The sequence below is a fragment of the Somniosus microcephalus genome, chromosome 13 (assembly GCF_052327205.1).
Source record: "Somniosus microcephalus isolate GS21.2 chromosome 13, FLI_Smic_1.0, whole genome shotgun sequence".
Lineage (NCBI taxonomy): Eukaryota > Metazoa > Chordata > Chondrichthyes > Squaliformes > Somniosidae > Somniosus > Somniosus microcephalus.
In genome coordinates this window covers 187,838,198-187,854,568 of record NC_140999.1, presented here as the reverse complement: position 1 = coordinate 187,854,568, position 16,371 = coordinate 187,838,198, and the positions used below count along the sequence as shown (strand labels likewise).

General features: G+C 46.3%; 2 protein-coding genes across 2 annotated transcripts in view; one reads left to right on the top strand and one right to left on the bottom strand.

Moving 5' to 3' along the window:
* rbpjl (recombination signal binding protein for immunoglobulin kappa J region-like) overlaps positions 1-16,279 on the bottom strand; it is a 60,863-nt gene extending 44,584 nt beyond the window's left edge. The window contains exons 1-2 of the mRNA XM_086004298.1: positions 16,261-16,279; positions 5,487-5,664 (exon numbers count right to left, since the gene is read on the bottom strand). Coding sequence (XP_085860424.1) covers positions 5,487-5,664; positions 16,261-16,279 — 197 coding nt within the window. The remainder of the gene's footprint in view (positions 1-5,486; positions 5,665-16,260) is intronic.
* The window catches only part of matn4 (matrilin 4), a 103,416-nt gene continuing 92,550 nt past the window's right edge, over positions 5,506-16,371 (top strand). Inside the window, exon 1 of the mRNA XM_086005843.1 lies at positions 5,506-5,593. The gene's annotated coding sequence lies outside the window, so the exon portion shown is untranslated. The remainder of the gene's footprint in view (positions 5,594-16,371) is intronic.

Genomic DNA, 16,371 nt, shown 5'->3' with positions numbered 1-16,371 from the left:
CAGACCCTGGAGCCCATCATTGAGCACTGCCCTCAGAGGAAATTCGCAGGCAGCCTTCCGGACTCAATATCGAGTTCAACAATTTCAGGTCATAACCTTGACCCCCATTACATTTTTACTTATTTTTTATCCACACCTTTGTTGTGGCCCTTTCCCCTCCCCCTTTTTTTCTCTCCCACATGGCAGCCGTCTCCCATTCTGCCAGCGCATTTCACACCTAATCTAGAGCCGTCTTTTGTCTCCACTAGTCCTATCACCATCTCGTCTTGTTTTGAATACCTCTTAATGTCTCTTCACTTCTCTTTTGTTCTCTCCCAGCCTGGCCTTTTAATCTGTTTCATTTCCTGTGCTTTTCCAGTCTTGACAAAGGGTTTGCCCCGAAACGTTGACTCTATTTTCTCTCCACGGATGTTGCCTGGCTTGCTGAGTTTTTCCAGCATTTTCTGTTGTTATTTAAGATATCCACGCTGTTACACCGGAAGCTTTGGCCTGGATATCTGACTTAGATATTGACACTTGATTGGCTTTGCTACAACCATAAGAAAGAAGACGACGACTATTTTTCTCATCATATCTGCTACTCTTTTCAACCTTGGTGATGTTCTGCACCTTTCATCTAAGTTTCCTATTAATAAAAACATTTAATGCATGCTAGATTTTTCTAGATTCTGATGCTTGGGTCTCGCCACCCCCCACAAAAAAAGTCCACAACTCCACCTCTTTACCTTCAGGTCCCCTCTCATTACTCTATTCTTTTATTTATTCTCTAGATGCAGGTAACACTGGCAAGGCTGCGTTTATTCCTATGTTGTCAGAGATGGCATTTCCTCCACATAAACGCTGCAAAGATCAAAAGCCATTGTCTTGGTCCCTGGCACAAACTCTGTACCCTGGTCTTTTACTTCAGCCCCCACCCCGGCCACATTCACAACCTCGGTGACCGATTCAGCTCTGAGCTGAGCTGAGCTTCCGACCCCATACTCTCCACCCGCCCAATATCTCTTTCCTTGGTACAGCATCCACTTTTCCCCTCACAGCTCTGCGAATCACCTTGGAGCATTCCTCTATATTAAAAGGCGCTATATAAATCCAAGTTGGTGCTGGTTATCGCTAGTTGCCCTGAGAAGGTGCTGGTGAACATCACGAATGGTTTTGAGAGAGTAAATAAGGAGAAACTGTTTCCAGTGGCAGGAGGGTCGGTAACCAGAGGACACAGATTGAAGGTAATTGGCAAAAGAACCAGAGGGGAGATGAGGAGAATGTTTTTTACGCAGCGAGTTATTATAATTAGTGGAAGCAGATTTAATAAGGAAATTGGATAAATACTTGAAAGGGAGAGAATTGCACGAGAGTGGAACTAATTGGATCGCTCTTTCAAAGAGCTGACCTAGGCACGATGGGCTGAATGGCCTCCTTCCGTGCTGCCAGAGTCCATGATTCCTAATGCAGACTAATCTCAGTTGGCATTCTCATTTTCTCTCTCTCTCACAGACAGTAATATCAGTAAAATAATATTCGATTTATTTTCAGGATTTATCGTATATCAGCGCCTCCTAATTTTATCAGTGCCTCACATTTTGCTGCCACACATCCTTTATCACCCACATATTTTCTCATGGACATATCATGATGGTATAAGTAAAGGTACATGTGAGACTGTAAAAAGCCTTCATCTGGAAGGTCCTGAATTAGATTTACATTAGGCGCTGTTTCAAAGTGCTTTGTTTATTTAATAAATGTCAGGGGCAGTTCAATGCCTCAAGTGAATTAATGCAGAATATATCTGTCCAACTGTCTCAATAACTAATTTAAATGGAGAAAGATGGATACCTTCGGGCAGTTTACAAACCATTAATTCATACTTGATTGCCAGGATTTATTTTTGCTTCTGCGCTTGCCAACCCATAATTTCCCACCCATTAAAGGGAACAAGTGGAAAATCACAGGCTGGTGAGTGCAGAAGTAGAAAGCCTCAGCCTTTAAGTCTCCCAATCTGCACAAAAGGATCCCGAATCATAGGGACAGTCCTGACCTTCCTCCGTGTTGCAGTCAAACCTCCCAACTACACATCTCCATTGACCCATCTGCAGCAACACAGCGGGGAGATCTGTCTCGAAGGTCAGAGGTCCACAATGGTGCTGGGGATTCGGAACCCAAGAGGTCAAGGGGCAGAAATCTGTCTCGAGCAGGAGCGCAAAAAACAGGAGGTATTGCCTTGGCCGCCCGGTATTCAGTTCCAATGACTTCATGGTGTCAGCCTGTGCCTCAATGGGTAGCACTCGTGCCTCTGAGTCAGAAGGTTGTGGGTTCGAGTCCCACTCCAGGGACTTGAGCACAAAAATCTAGGCTGACGCTCCCAGTGCCATGCTGAGGGAGTGCCGCACTGTCGGAGGTGCTGAGACGTTAAACCGAGGCCGCGTCTGCCCTCTCAGATTATCTGGTCATTTACCTCATTGCCGTTTGCTGTGCACAGATTGGCTGACGCATTTCCTATATTACAACGGTGACCACTTCAGAAGTACTTCCTTGGTTGTAAAGCACATTGAGACATATCGAGGTCGTGAAAGGTGCTATATAAATGGAAGTTTTTCTTTTGGTTACCTATAAAACTGGTTGACCTCCGGTGGCATTGCTCACAGGAAGTGCGAAGATGTGCTCGTTTATGAGGACGTTTGTCTGTTGTGGCAGCAGGTTACTCCGGGTGAACTAATATGATTTGTGGCAGCAGGTTATTTGGCTTGATGGGATTTGGGAAGGGTGTGGGAGTAATTAGGATGGTTGGGGCAGTAAGGCCAGCATTTATTGCCCGTCTCTAATTGCCCTCGAGACTGTGGTGGTGAGCCGCCTTCTTGAACCGCTGCAGTCCGAGTGGTGAAGGTACTCCCAACAGTGACGATGAAGGAACGGCCGATATATTTCCAAGTCAGGATGGTGTGTGACTTGGAGGTGGTGGTGTTCCCATGCGCCGGCTGCCCTTGTCCTTCTAGGTGGTAGAGGTCGTGGGTTTAGGGGGTGCTGTCAAAGAATGCCCATCCCTCGTTGCCCTGAGGCTCAACCACATGGGGTAGATTTTCCCGAACCTGTCAGGAAGAAGGCGGGACTTCCCCTTTTGGTTTTTGACCCGCCTACATCGACGTCCGGCCAATCCGCGCGATTTTTCCTTGATTGACCTTGTTGCGCTCGCCCAGCGGGCTCAGCAGGCCAATTAAGGGCCACCCGGCAACAGGTGACGTCACAGACTGCAATTTCATCTGTCAAGAGTTCTTGACAGATGAAATATCAGTGTTTGACAGCTGTTTGAAGCTGTGAAACACTGACAGTCTGAGTTCTAACATGAGTCCTTCTGCATAGACTCAGTTAGAACTCTTACCGCCACTCAAAGCTGAAGGCTGTCACTTTTCACAGATCGCAGCCGCTCAGCTTTAAGTGCCAGCTGAGTGATAGGCTCCCGACGGCTACATGAAGAAAGGTTGTTAAGGTAAGTACAGGTAAGTAAAAGTTCTTTACACACTTTAGACACACCAAACACACTTACCTTTGCACTCATGCACCCATCACTCACCTGAACACCGACATCTCGACCCCTCCAAGTCCTTCAAACCGACGGCCCGCCTGCTCTAACCTGGCGTGGTTTGGAGCCGTCGGGAATCCCACACGACACCCCTTAAAATAGGGATTAGGCTAAAAACTGCCTGTTAACAAGCAGTTAATTGGCACTAATCCCTTCCCGCCTGGTTTCGGCGGGTCCCAGTGCGGGGTGGGTACCTGCCGCCCCTAAAACTTGCGTGGGGCGGGGTTTTGGGCGGGATGGTGTCGGGACCCCCAAATTCGGGATTTTCCTCCCCACCCCCCCCACACGCCTGAAGGCTCCAGGAAAATCTAGCCCTAGTGTGGGACGGGAGTCACATGCAGACCAGACCAGACCAGACCAAGTATGGGGACAGCAGGTTTCTTCCCTGTTAGTGAACCAGTTGGGTTCCTACAACTAAAAGGCAGCTTTCGTGCTCATTTTCTGATGCCAGCCCACCAATTACTGGATTAAATCACAACAGGCCATGGTGGGAACTTGAACTTGTGACCTCTGGGTTGCCAGCCTCCCACCATAATCACTGAGCTGCTTCTGGTGCCTTATTCACCCTGTTCAAACGGAAACAGGTCAAAAACAGAAAAGCACAACAGCATCTGAAAGACAAAAGCTAGGCTAACATTTCATCACGACATTAGGATCCCTCCAAAATTCTTGCTTTTTAAAAATATTCCAGATACTCACCATCCGAGGGGAAAGATCTCATCTGAAAGGTCGATTCTCCAATCGGGAGCTCCACACTTTAAATTGATGGAAAGTCTAGGGTGGGGATTTGGACCAGCTCTCCCAGCGGGGCCGCCTCTCCCCGGGAGCCCTCAAACAAGGAATTGGTTCCCTCTCTGCCGCTAACTTCAGAAACACAGCGGGGGGGGGGACATCCTAACGAAATCGTAAACAGCAAGAGCAATCCTCCCGTTATATTTACACATGGAGACAGTGGAGATTTCACCGTCCGCTGTGTACTTTCGAGCTTATTAATTCCTCCTAATTTGTTCTTCCAAAAAAAATGTCCTTTAACTCTACCCCCCACCACGTCGCGAAAGAACTTTTAATTTGTCGACACTCAGATTGTACAAAAAAAACTGTTTTGATATCAAATCTATGAAAAATTGAGAAAATAAAATTCCAAACATTTCTTAAACTCAGTTGAAATAAACATGCTATTGGTGTGGGGAGGAGGTCGCAAGATTAATTCTGCAATGAAAGGTACAATTAAATGAAATTCTAAAACAGAAAAAGTTTGGTACTTTCCCCCGTGTGTAAACTTTAGGTTTTTTTTTAATAGCCAATAAATGAATCCCATTCACCGCCGCCCTCAAAGGAATTCCCTTGAGAAATATTTCAGTACAGAAAATATCTATATTCGGTTTTAATATCTGCTTTGCACTTCCCCCCCACCCCACCCCCTTAAATAAAATGCATGCCAGTGAGTCTCATTTCTGCAGCCAGCTTTCTGTGTTGCTGAATCTCTTGCAAAAAAAAAAAAATCCTAGACGCTGTCTAACTTTCCCCGAGTGGGATTTCAATTGTACATTCATCCCAACTCCCTCTGATCCCTGACCCCTGGAGCATTCCAGAGGGTGTGGTTTATTTACCCCAGGTCGGGGCAATGTATTAAAAAGCTGCCCCACATTCCTACCCCCGCTACTCCGAGACAAGAACCCATGCCGGAGATTTATTTGCGTGCTTCAGGCAGAAGAGAGAGAGAGCGAGATTGTGTCTCTTTCTATTCATTCATTGACACTCCAGAATTCTTGTCTACATTCTATGCCCACTCATTGGATTTCCAGAGGACACAGATATCTCTGAGCTGGTGTGTGTTGTGTTGTGTGTCTGTGTTTATTGGAGAGGGTTTGAAACAGGCCAGTTTTCCTAGAGATTTCTGTTATTATTATCTGACCTGTGCCACAAGGCTGCCCGTGGGAAGTTGTCGCTGTCTCTGTTGCTGTCGCTCTCCGTCTCTCGCCGCGGCTCGATCGGCCCTTCAACGCTCTCAGTCCGGATCAGGTGAGTGTGAGCACCCGCTGGGGAGAACAGGAGCCCGCAGAGCTCCTCCTGGTCTCTGCTGGGAGTATCTGCTGGGTGGAGGGGAGGAGGGAGGGAAGGGGAGAGAGAGATATGTTTTTATTATTGCATTCTTGATCTAACAATGCTATTAGAGCGTTTGGGGGGGGGGGGGGGGGGGAACCAGAAGAAACTTTAAATCCGATTTAATTTCCTACCACACACACAGATTGCCAATTATTATGAAGGAAAGTGCGTAAAATATTATTAGGTTGGCTCCAAGGAAGGTGAGGATCGCGGGCGAAAGACATGTTATAAAACTCTTAAACCAGTCACGCCTCTGTTTGGACATTGTTACCGGTGGACCCCACCAACAGACTAACCTTGAAAGAGTGCAGAGTTTAATTTGGTTTTCAGCATTGGAGTGGCGGCTGTGTGCTCAGAGCATTGAAACAGGAGTAAAAAATAAATGGAACTGGAATGGGGGGAGAGTGGTGCCCATAACCTCCGTCTCACTCCCTCCCTAGTGCCACTGGCTGTATTGGTGAGACTGAGCCCAGGAGTTAGATTGTCACTTCATTGTTCTCAGCATTTTTTTTTAGAAAGTTTGGAATTCACACCAGCCGCTCCTGGCTATTTATAGTAAGGATTTGCTTGCATTTCTATAGCGCCTTTCATGACCACCGGATGTCTCAAAGTGCTTTGAGCAATGAAGTACTTTTTTTGAAGTGTAGTCACTGTTGTAATGTGGGAAACGCAGCAGCCAATTTGTGCACAGCAAGGTCCCACAAACAGCAATGTGATAATGACCGGATAATCTGTTTTTAGTGATGTTGAGTGAGGGATCAATATTGGCCTCAGGACACCGGGGAGAACTCCCCTGCTCTTCTTCGAAATAGTGCCATGGAATCTTTTACATCCACCTGAGAGAGCAGACGGGGCCTCGGTTTAACATCTCATCCAAAAGACGGCGCCTCCGACAGTGCAGCACTCCCTCAGTACTGCACTGGGAGTGTCAGCCGAGATTTTGTGCTCAAGTCTCTGGGGCGGGACTTGAACCCACAACCTTCTGACTCGAAGGCGAGAGTGATACCCACTGACATTTATATATGTAAATGAATATATTTTATCATAGTTTCACACTGATTTTCATATTGATGCATTTATTGTACATTTTGCTTTCGCAATATCTCAGTCTGTTGACATAGCTGCACAGGCTGTTATATTGGTGTCGGATGCTTCAGAATCGGGTGGTGATGGACAAGGGATTGCACAGGAACTATAATACTCCTGTGAAGGATACCGGGGCTAAAAGGGTTAAATTACGAGGACCATTTGCTTAGACTGGGCTTGTATTCCCTTGGATATAGAGGATTAAGGGGTGATCTAATTGAGGTGTTTAAGATGATTAAAGATTTGATGGAACAGAGAGAGGGAGGAACTGTTTCCTCTGGTTCGGAGTCCAGAATAAGGGGAGCATAACCTTAAAATTACAGCCAGGCCGTTCAGGAGTGATGGGCTGAATGGCCTCCTGTGCTCTATGATTCTTTGAATTTCAAATCTGTGTAGAGCTTTAAACTGGCAAGAAGTGGACCCCATCAACTTGCATAACAATTCATTTTAAAAGGGTATGTCTGTGGATATTTGTACTGACTCTTGTGATATTTTAAAATTAAAGCGAACAACAGCCTTCCCCTCGCTCCCCTCCCCCGCCACCCCCCCCCCCTGCACCCACGTCACACATTATTAAGATCAAGAAAGCAAACAGGCAACAAACCCTCAACGTTACAACATTCTGTACGTGTGGAAGAATCCTGACCACAATTCCAAAATTGTTTCAGGCTTTGGTTCTGGTAACTGTTTCAGGTGCAGTCACAAAGCTTCCATTCATTTCAAGGGCTTTCGAACTGCACACTGCATTCGAACTTTTGGAATCGGCAGACCTGTTTTAAAATGTTTTCCTGAAGAGGGAGGCGGGCTGGCTTAATTTTTTGACAAACTCAGCATTTGCGCTGCGGAACGATGTTTTTTCCACACTGCAGCTGCTCCTTGGCAAAGACCGTGTCGCTGTAACTCTTCCACGGCCACTCGATACTTTATCCTCCAATTTTAAAAAGGGAAATCTGAGTCCCCGCATAGAATCATAGAATAATACAGCACTGAAGGCGGCCATTCAGCCCATTGTGCCTGTGCCGGCTCCTTGAAAGAGCTCTCCAATTAGTCCCACTCCCCCCTGCTCTTTCCCCATAACCCTGCAATCTTTTCCTCTTCAAGTACTTACCCAATTCCCTTTTGAAAGTAACTATTGAATCTGCTTCCACCGCTCCTTTCAGACAGAGCATACCAGATCACATCAACTTGCTGCATAAAAAAATTCTCCTCTGATTCTTTTGCCAATTACCTTAAATCTGTGTCCTCTGGTTTCTCCTTATTTACTCTATCAAAACCCTTCATGACTTTGAACACCTCTGGTAAATCTCTCTTTAACCTTCTCTGCTCCAAGGAGAACAATTCCAAGTTTCTCCAGTCTCTTCACGTAACTGAAGTCCCTCATCCCTGGTACATTTCTGGTAAATCTCCACTGCACCCTCTCCAAGGCCTTGATATCTTTCCTAAAGTGAAGTGGACACAATACAGCAGCTAGGGCCTAACCAGTGATTTAAAATGCTTCAGTATAACTTCCTTGCTTTTGTACTCCATGCCTCTGTTTGTAATAAAAGACTTGCATTTATATAGCGCCTTTCACGACCACCGGACGTCTCAAAGCGCTTTACAGCCAATGAAGTACTTTTGAAGTGGAGCCACTGTTGTAATGTGGGAAACACGGCAGCCAATTTGCGCACAGCAAGATCCCACAAACAGCAATGTGATTATGGCCAGATAATCTGTTTTGGTGATCTTGGTTGAGGGATAAATGTTGGCCCAGGTCACGGGGGAGCACTCCCCTTGCTCTTCTTCAAAGTAGCACCATGGGATCTTTTACATCCACCTGAGAGAGCAGACGGGGCCTCGGTTTAACATCTCATCTGAAGGACGGCACCTCCGACCGTGCAGCACTCCCTCAGCACTGCACTGGGAGTGTCAGCCTAGGCACTGAATCGAGAGGCAGTAAGAGGGAGAGTCAGTTCCTTTCAAATGGTATAAAGTACAATGGCACTGCAGGAGGCAGACTTTGTTTTTTTTAAAAATAATAAATGGGCCACAGCAGTGGATATACTGTCAATAGTGCAAAAGCAAAACTGATGCAAGACCACCTCCTGTAGATCGTTTTGAAAATATAGAGAGGGACTGACATCAGCAACATTATGTTGCACTTTCTCTACCAGCTCAATAAAAAATGGGGCATCATTGCTGCTGAAAGTGTCCTGTTTCTGTAGTTCTAGGTGTCAGGATGGATAGCTCAGGAACTTCAGACCGCACTTACTTCTATTAACTATGCATGATTGATATCCTTGTGTATCTGTGGGTGTTCCTGAACATCATGAGCACCCCAGTATTTAACATCATCTATTATGTTGTGAGTCTTGATGAATGTATGCACATTTTTATTGTGTATCACAGGTTCCATGCAATATCCAAGAGTTCTTTTTTTTTAAATCCAGATGGCATGATAACCATAAGTCAGTCATGCTATTTTTGAAGAGTTCAACCAGCACCTGAAGGTCATAAGAATTAGGAGCAGGAGTCGGCCATACGGCCCCTCGAGCCTCCTCCGCCATTCAGTAAGATCAAGGCTGATCTTTGACCTCAACTCCACTTTCCCACCCAATCTCCATATCCCTTGATCGCCCTAGAGCCCAAAAATCTATCTATCTCTGCCTTGAATATACTCAAGGGATAGCATAAGATCCAAGGAGAGGACATATAAATTGGCCAGAAAAAGCATCAAACCTGAAGATTGGGAGCAGTTTAGGATTCAGCAAAGGAGGACAAAGGGAGTAATTAAGAGGGGGAAAAGAGAGTATGAGAGTAAGCTTGCAGGGAACATAAAAACTGACTGTAAAAGCTTCTATAGATATGTGAAGAGAAAAAGATTGGTGAAGTCAAGCTTAGGTCCCTTGCAGTCAGAATCAGGGGAATTTATAATGGGGAACAAAGAAATGGCAGACCAATTAAATACATACTTTGGTTCTGTCTTCACAAAGGAGGACACAAATAACCTCCCAGAGATGTTGGGGAACATAGGGTCTAATGAGAGGGAAGAATTGAATGAAATCAGTATTGTTAGGGAAATTGACGGGATTGAAGGCCGATAAATCCCCAGGACCTGATAATCTACATCCTAGGGTACTTAAGGAAGTGGCCCAGGAAATAGTAGATGCATTGCTGGTCATCTTCCAAAATTCTATAGACTCTGGAACAGTTCCCATGGATTGCAGGGTAGCTAATGTAACCCCACTATTCAAAAAAGGTGGTAGAGAGAAAATGGGGAATTATAGACCGGTAAGCCTGACATCGGTAGTGGGGAAAATGCTAGAGTCCATTATAAAAGATGTAATAGCAGAGCACTTGGAAAACAGTGACAGGATCGGACAAAGTCAACATGGATTTACAAAAGGTAAATCATGCTTGACTAATCTAATGGAATTTTTTGAGGATGTAACTGGTAGAATAGATAAGGGAGAACCAGTGGATGTGGTGTATTTGGACTTTCAGAAGGCTTTCGATAAGGTCCCGCATAAGAGATTAGCGTGTAAAGTTAAAGCACATGGGATTGGGGGGTAAAGTACTGACTTGGATAGAGAACTGGTTGGCAGACAGGAAGCAAAGAGTTGGAATAAACAGATCTTTTTCCGAGTGGCAGGCAGTGACTAGTGGGGTACCGCAGGGATCGGTGCTAGGACCCCAGCTATTCACAATATATATTATTGATCTAAACGAGGGGACTAGATGTAATATTTCCAAGTTTGCAGGTGACACAAAGCTGGGTGGGCGTGTGTGCTGTGAGGAGGATGCAGGGAAACTCCAGTATGATTTGGACAGGTTGGGTGATTGGGCAGATGCATGGCAAATGCAATATAATGTGGATAAATGTGAGGTTATCCACTTTGGTGGCAAAACCAGGAAGGCAGATTATTATCTGAACGGCAATAGATTGGGAGAAGGGGAAGTGCAACGAGACCTGGGTGTCCTTGTGCACCAGTCGCTGAAGGTAAGTGACGTAAGAAAACTACTAGGCACTTGGTCTGAGTATTAAACAAGGCTTTAATCAACTGTTTTTCAACATGGCGATCTAGTTGTGTCCTTCACTAGTTCCTGTTAAAGAATGTCCTGAGCAAGCTGGGCCCATGCCTGAGTATTTATACTCTCCCTGGTCAGCGCCACCAGCAGGCCGCCCAGTATTACTTCATAAGTCATTTTCACATGAATGACAAGATTCATGTCATTCTTCCCGCCTAAAAGATTGGAAGTCCGACGGCTTCCCTCTACCAAATTAATCGGACTAAGAATAGACGCAGTCGTTTGAATTTCCGTTGGAGGCTGGAAGGCACGTCTCCTCGGACTGTGTTTTGGTCCCTGGGTCACTTGGTTCATACCGGCGGGCCGAAAGAGCCCGTGTCGCCTTGATCGACCCGAGGGTGACTGGGGAGATCGTGGCTCCGGGTGCGGGCCCCCACCGGCGCAGAGCTGGCTTCACCCTGCTCAGTAGTCAGTGACTGACCGGCATCCTGGCTTCGGGTGGCCATCCCACGGGGAGTGCTCTGTTCCCCGGGTTGATCCGGCGGAATAGCTGGCAGATCCCTTGACATCCCGGGTAGGGCGCCATCCTCAGAGGAGCGCAGGGTATTGGCGTCATTAATACGGATCCCATTATCGATTGGGTCCGCAGGACCGGTTGGGCAGGGAGCCAGATCCCGAAGTGACACTGTGGATTCCCAGCCATCAGGGTACCGCACATGCGCGTACGTGGGATTGACATCCGACAGTTCCACTTCGCCGATGAGGGGATCACGCTTAGAGGATCGGACGAATCTTCAGAGCAGCACGGGGCCGGAAGCTGCCAACCATGATGGTAGGGATGTCCCATGAGTGGAGCTGGAACCCAAAGAATCATTCATGAGGAGTAGCGTTGGTGGATGTAGACAGAAGAGACCTGATGGAATGCAACGCATCAGGGAGCATGGTTTCCCACTGCTGGTCTGATAGGTTGTGTGACCTCAGTGCAAGACGAACAGCGTTCCAAACGATGGCGTTGTATCTCTCAACCTATCCGTTTCCAATAGGATGATATGGTGTTTTACTTGTGGTGATTCCCCGTTGGGAAAGATAACTTTTGAGTTCACTTGACATAAAGGAGGGACCCCGATCTGAGTGGATGAAATTGGCCATACCGCAAAGGGAAAAGACCTGATCGAGGCATTTGATCACTGTGGAAGTAAGCATATTGGGACAGGGGAAAGCAAAGGGAAAATATGAATATTCATCCACCATAGTAAGCAAGTAGGTGTTTCGTGTTGAGGAAGGCAATGGCCCTTTAAAGTCAATGCTGAGTCGCTGCATAGGCTGTGTAGCGTGTATGAGCGAGCCAACTGACAGATAGAAGAATTGCGGTTTTAATTCTGCGCAAATTCTACAAGTGGAGCATGTTCTTTTCACGTCTTCCGTAGAAAATGGGAGATTTTTAGATCTCACAAAGTGCAACATATGGGTAACGCCAGGATGGCACAAGTCAGTATGAAGATCCGTAAGAGTCGAAGTTGACATGGAAGAGCAGAATGCACGCATGAGGGTATCCGGGGCCACATTCTCTTTGCCGGGTCAATAATGTATGGTGTAGCCAAAGGCGGCCAATTCCATCCTCCAGAGTTGTATTTTGTTATTCTTGACCTTAGTGCGTTTCCGATTATCCAGCATAAAGGCCACGGAGCGCAGATCAGTTATGAGTGTGAAATGGCGACGAGCGAGAAAATAACTCCATTTACGTACTACTTCGATGATAGCTGTAGCCTCCTTCTCAACAGGAGGATAATGGAGCTCGCTACCCTGCAAAGTTCTGGACAGAAATGCAACGGGTCGACCGCCTTGATTCAAGGTAGCCGAAATCGCCACCTCCGATGCATTGCACTCGACCACGAAAGGGAGATTTTCATCGATGGAATGAAGTGTGGCTTTTTCCAGTTGTTGCTTGAGGAGGTCGAAAGCTGAAATAGCCATCACGTCCAACAGAAATGACTTTGTGTGAAGCAGGGGCTGGACCTTGTCGGAAAAGTGGGGTATCCACTTCGCATAATAGGCGAACATGCCGAGGGCCCGACGAAGAGAGCTGAGATTCATAGGAGGAGGGAGCTCCTGAAGCGGACGAAGTCGCTCCGGATCCGGTTTGATGACACCATTGTCCACCCAGTAGCCAAGGATGTTGACTGATGGTACTAATTTCACAGATTTGGACTCGTTTAAGGTTAAGTTGCGATGACGGAGAACGTCAAGAAATTTCTGGAAGTTGGCATCATGTTCCTTCTGGTCATGACCAGCAATGGTGATATTATCCAGATATGGGAAAGTGTCCGTTAAGTTCTCCTGTTTGATTAGGCTGTCCATTGCCCGTTGAAAGATGTCCACCCCATTGGTGACCCCAAATGGAAGGCAACAAAACTGGTAAAGCCGACCATTGGCCTCAAAGGCCGTATACTTTTTGTCAGAGTCCTTTAACGGTACTTGATGGTATGTGCTCTTTAAATCAAAAGTTGAAAATACCCTGACGTTGGCAAGGTTATTGACCAGGTCATCGATGCGTGGTAGTGGGTAGGCATCCAGGTCGGTATACTGGTTAATAGTTTGCGAGTAATCAATGCAAAGACGTTTCTTGTGTTGCTTCAGAGGATTTTTAACAACGACGACTTGAGCCCGCCAGGAAGATGAACATGGCTCAATGATACCGTCAGCTAGAAGGCGAGAGATTTCTGCCTCGATAAAGGATAGATCATCTTGGCTGAAACATCGTGATTTAGTGACTATGGGCTTACATCGGGGGGAAAGATTGGCAAACAAGGAGGGCTCGTCGAGCGAAGCCGCCAAAAGCGCACAAAACGGTACTTTGGAAATAGTAAGCTCCGGCTTTGGCCCTCCAAACTCGAAAGTGAGTCTTTTGTGTTGTTTCTGGAAATCCCGTCCCAGGAGCACATCACTGCATAGGTTTTTGAGCACCCCGAGCCGGGTGGGAGAATAAGTGCGGCCATTGAGAATAAGGTCAACAAGACAAAAGCCGGAAGAGTTGGTGGTCAGTGTCATCAGAGCCATTACAATTTCCCTGTCCGAGGGGTAAATACACAGTTTTAACTTACTGACAGCCCGCTCACTGATGAAGTTGTCAGAGCTACATGAGTCGATTAATGCACTCAAAATGTGTCCATTTAACGAAACCTTCGTGGCTGCATGGGACAGGCTTTGGGGAAAAACAGCTGTAACACTAGTAGTTGCTCTTGGGGGAAAGCAGTTTTATAGATAGCAGCTGTAACACTAGTAGTGGCTCTTGGGGGAGGAGCAGTTTTATAGATAGCAGCTGCAACACTAGTAGAGGCTCTTGACTGGCATACTTTAGAAAAGTGACCTTTCTTACTGCAATGATTGCAGATTGCATTACGAGCAGGACAAAATTTCCTATAATGGATGCACCTCCACAGAAGAAACACTTCTTTTTAGATTGCCAAGATGCCGCTAGGGTAGGGTCGTCATCAGTGAAGGCTTCCGCCTGAGGCTTACCGAGGGAGTTACTAAAAGTAGCAGCAGTCCGTGCATATGGTAAAAAAATAGGCATCTGAATTTTTTTGAGCTAAGTCCAGAGAATATGCCTGGTTATAGGCAGCTTGTAACCCAAGGGTTTTATTCTCCAACAGACGCTGGCGTATGAGGGGAGAAGCAATTCTGTTAATAAAAGAGTCACAAATTAATTCCTCCCGGTACTGCTCAGCTGAGACAGCTTTAAGTTTACAATCTTTGCTGAGCCTGCGAAGCTCTTGAAGGAATTTTTCAAGTGATACCCCGGGTTGTTGTCGAGTTGTGGCCAGTAGGTGCCGAGCAAAAATTTCGTTTGGGGCCTTAACATATAGTTGCTGTAGTGTTTGGATAGTGGAGTCATAGTCTACACAGTCTTTGATAAAGTCAAACACATGAGGAGATACATAATTGGCAAGTATTCGTAACTTATTAGGAACATTCTCACCACACTCCTCGAGGAAGTTGCTGAAGGTACGATACCAGTGTTTCCATACCTTAGCAGCTGTAAGTGAATTCGGGTCCAGGTCGAGACGGGCGGGTCTGAGTAGTTTCTCCATGATGGATTGATTACTACATCCGAGTTCCCTTCTACAGTTTGAATTGTAGCTGTCTGTTCCCAAATCAATCAGAGCGTGGAGTGGGTTGCAGTTGATTAAATTGATGTAAGAAAACTACTAGGCACTTGGTCTGAGTATTAAACAAGGCTTTAATCAACTGTTTTTCAACATGGAGACCTAGTTGTGTCCTTCACTAGTTCCTGTTAAAGAATGTCCTGAGCAAGCTGGGCCCGTGCCCGAGTATTTATACTCTCCCTGGACAGCGCCACCAGCAGGCCACCCAGTATTACTTCATAAGTCATTTCCACATGAATGACAAGATTCATGTCAGTAAGCATGCAGGTGCAGCAGGCGGTTAAGAAGGCAAATGGTATGTTGGCCTTCGTAGCGAGAGGGTTCGAGTACAGGAGCAAGGATGTCTTGCTGCAGTTGTACAGGGCCTTGGTGAGACCACACCTTGAGTATTGTGTGCAGTTTTGGTCGCCTTATCTGAGGAAGGATGTTCTTGCCATGGAGGGAGTGCAGCGAAGATTCACCAGACTGATACCTGGGATGGCAGGAACGATATATGAGGAGAGATTGGGTCGATTGGGCTTATATTCGCTGGAGTTTAGAAGAATGAGAGGAGATCTCATTGAAACTTATAACATTCTAACAGGACTAGACAGACTAGATGCAGGAAGGGTATTCCCGATGGCGGAGGATTCCAGAACCATGGGTCTCAGTCTAAAGATAAGGGGTAAGCCATTTAGGACAGAGATGAGGAGGAATTTCTTCACCCAGAGAGTGGTGAACCTGGGGAATTCTCTACCACAGAAGGCAGTTTAGGCCAATTCATTGAATATATTCAAGAAGGAGTTAGATATATTTCTTAAGGCTAAAGGGATTAAGGGATATGGGGAGAAAGCAGGGACAGGGTACTGAGTTTGGATGATCAGCCATGATCGCATTAAATGGCGGAGCAGGCTCGAGGGGCTAAATGGCCGACTCCTGCTCCTATCTTCTATGTTTCTATGTTTCAATGACTGAGCAACCACAGCCCTCTGGGGTAGATAATTCCAAAGATTCACAACCCTCTGAGTGAAAAAATTCTTCCTCATCTCAGTCTTAAATGGCCGACCCCTTATCCTGAGACTATGCCCCCCTAGTACTAAACTCTCCAGCCAGGGGAAACAACCTCTCGGCACCTACCCTGTCAATCCCCCTCAGAATCTTATATGTTTCAATGAGATCACCTATCATTCTTCTACACTTTGGAGAGTATAGGCCCAATCTAGTCAATCACGTTGACCATCTGTGACCTTACTGAGTATCTAAGTGTTGTGTTGACAGTCTGGACCTCTTGTGAGCTTTGGCCATTTGCATGGACATGTTGAATATCTGAAGTCTGTTGAGTACCTGAGAAACTTTTCACCATCTCTGGTCCTTATTGGCATCATGCACTGCAGCTGAGAAGGAGTATTTGACCCTCGTGTTGAGTTGTGTGAAGTATTCAAGAATAATGGCCCA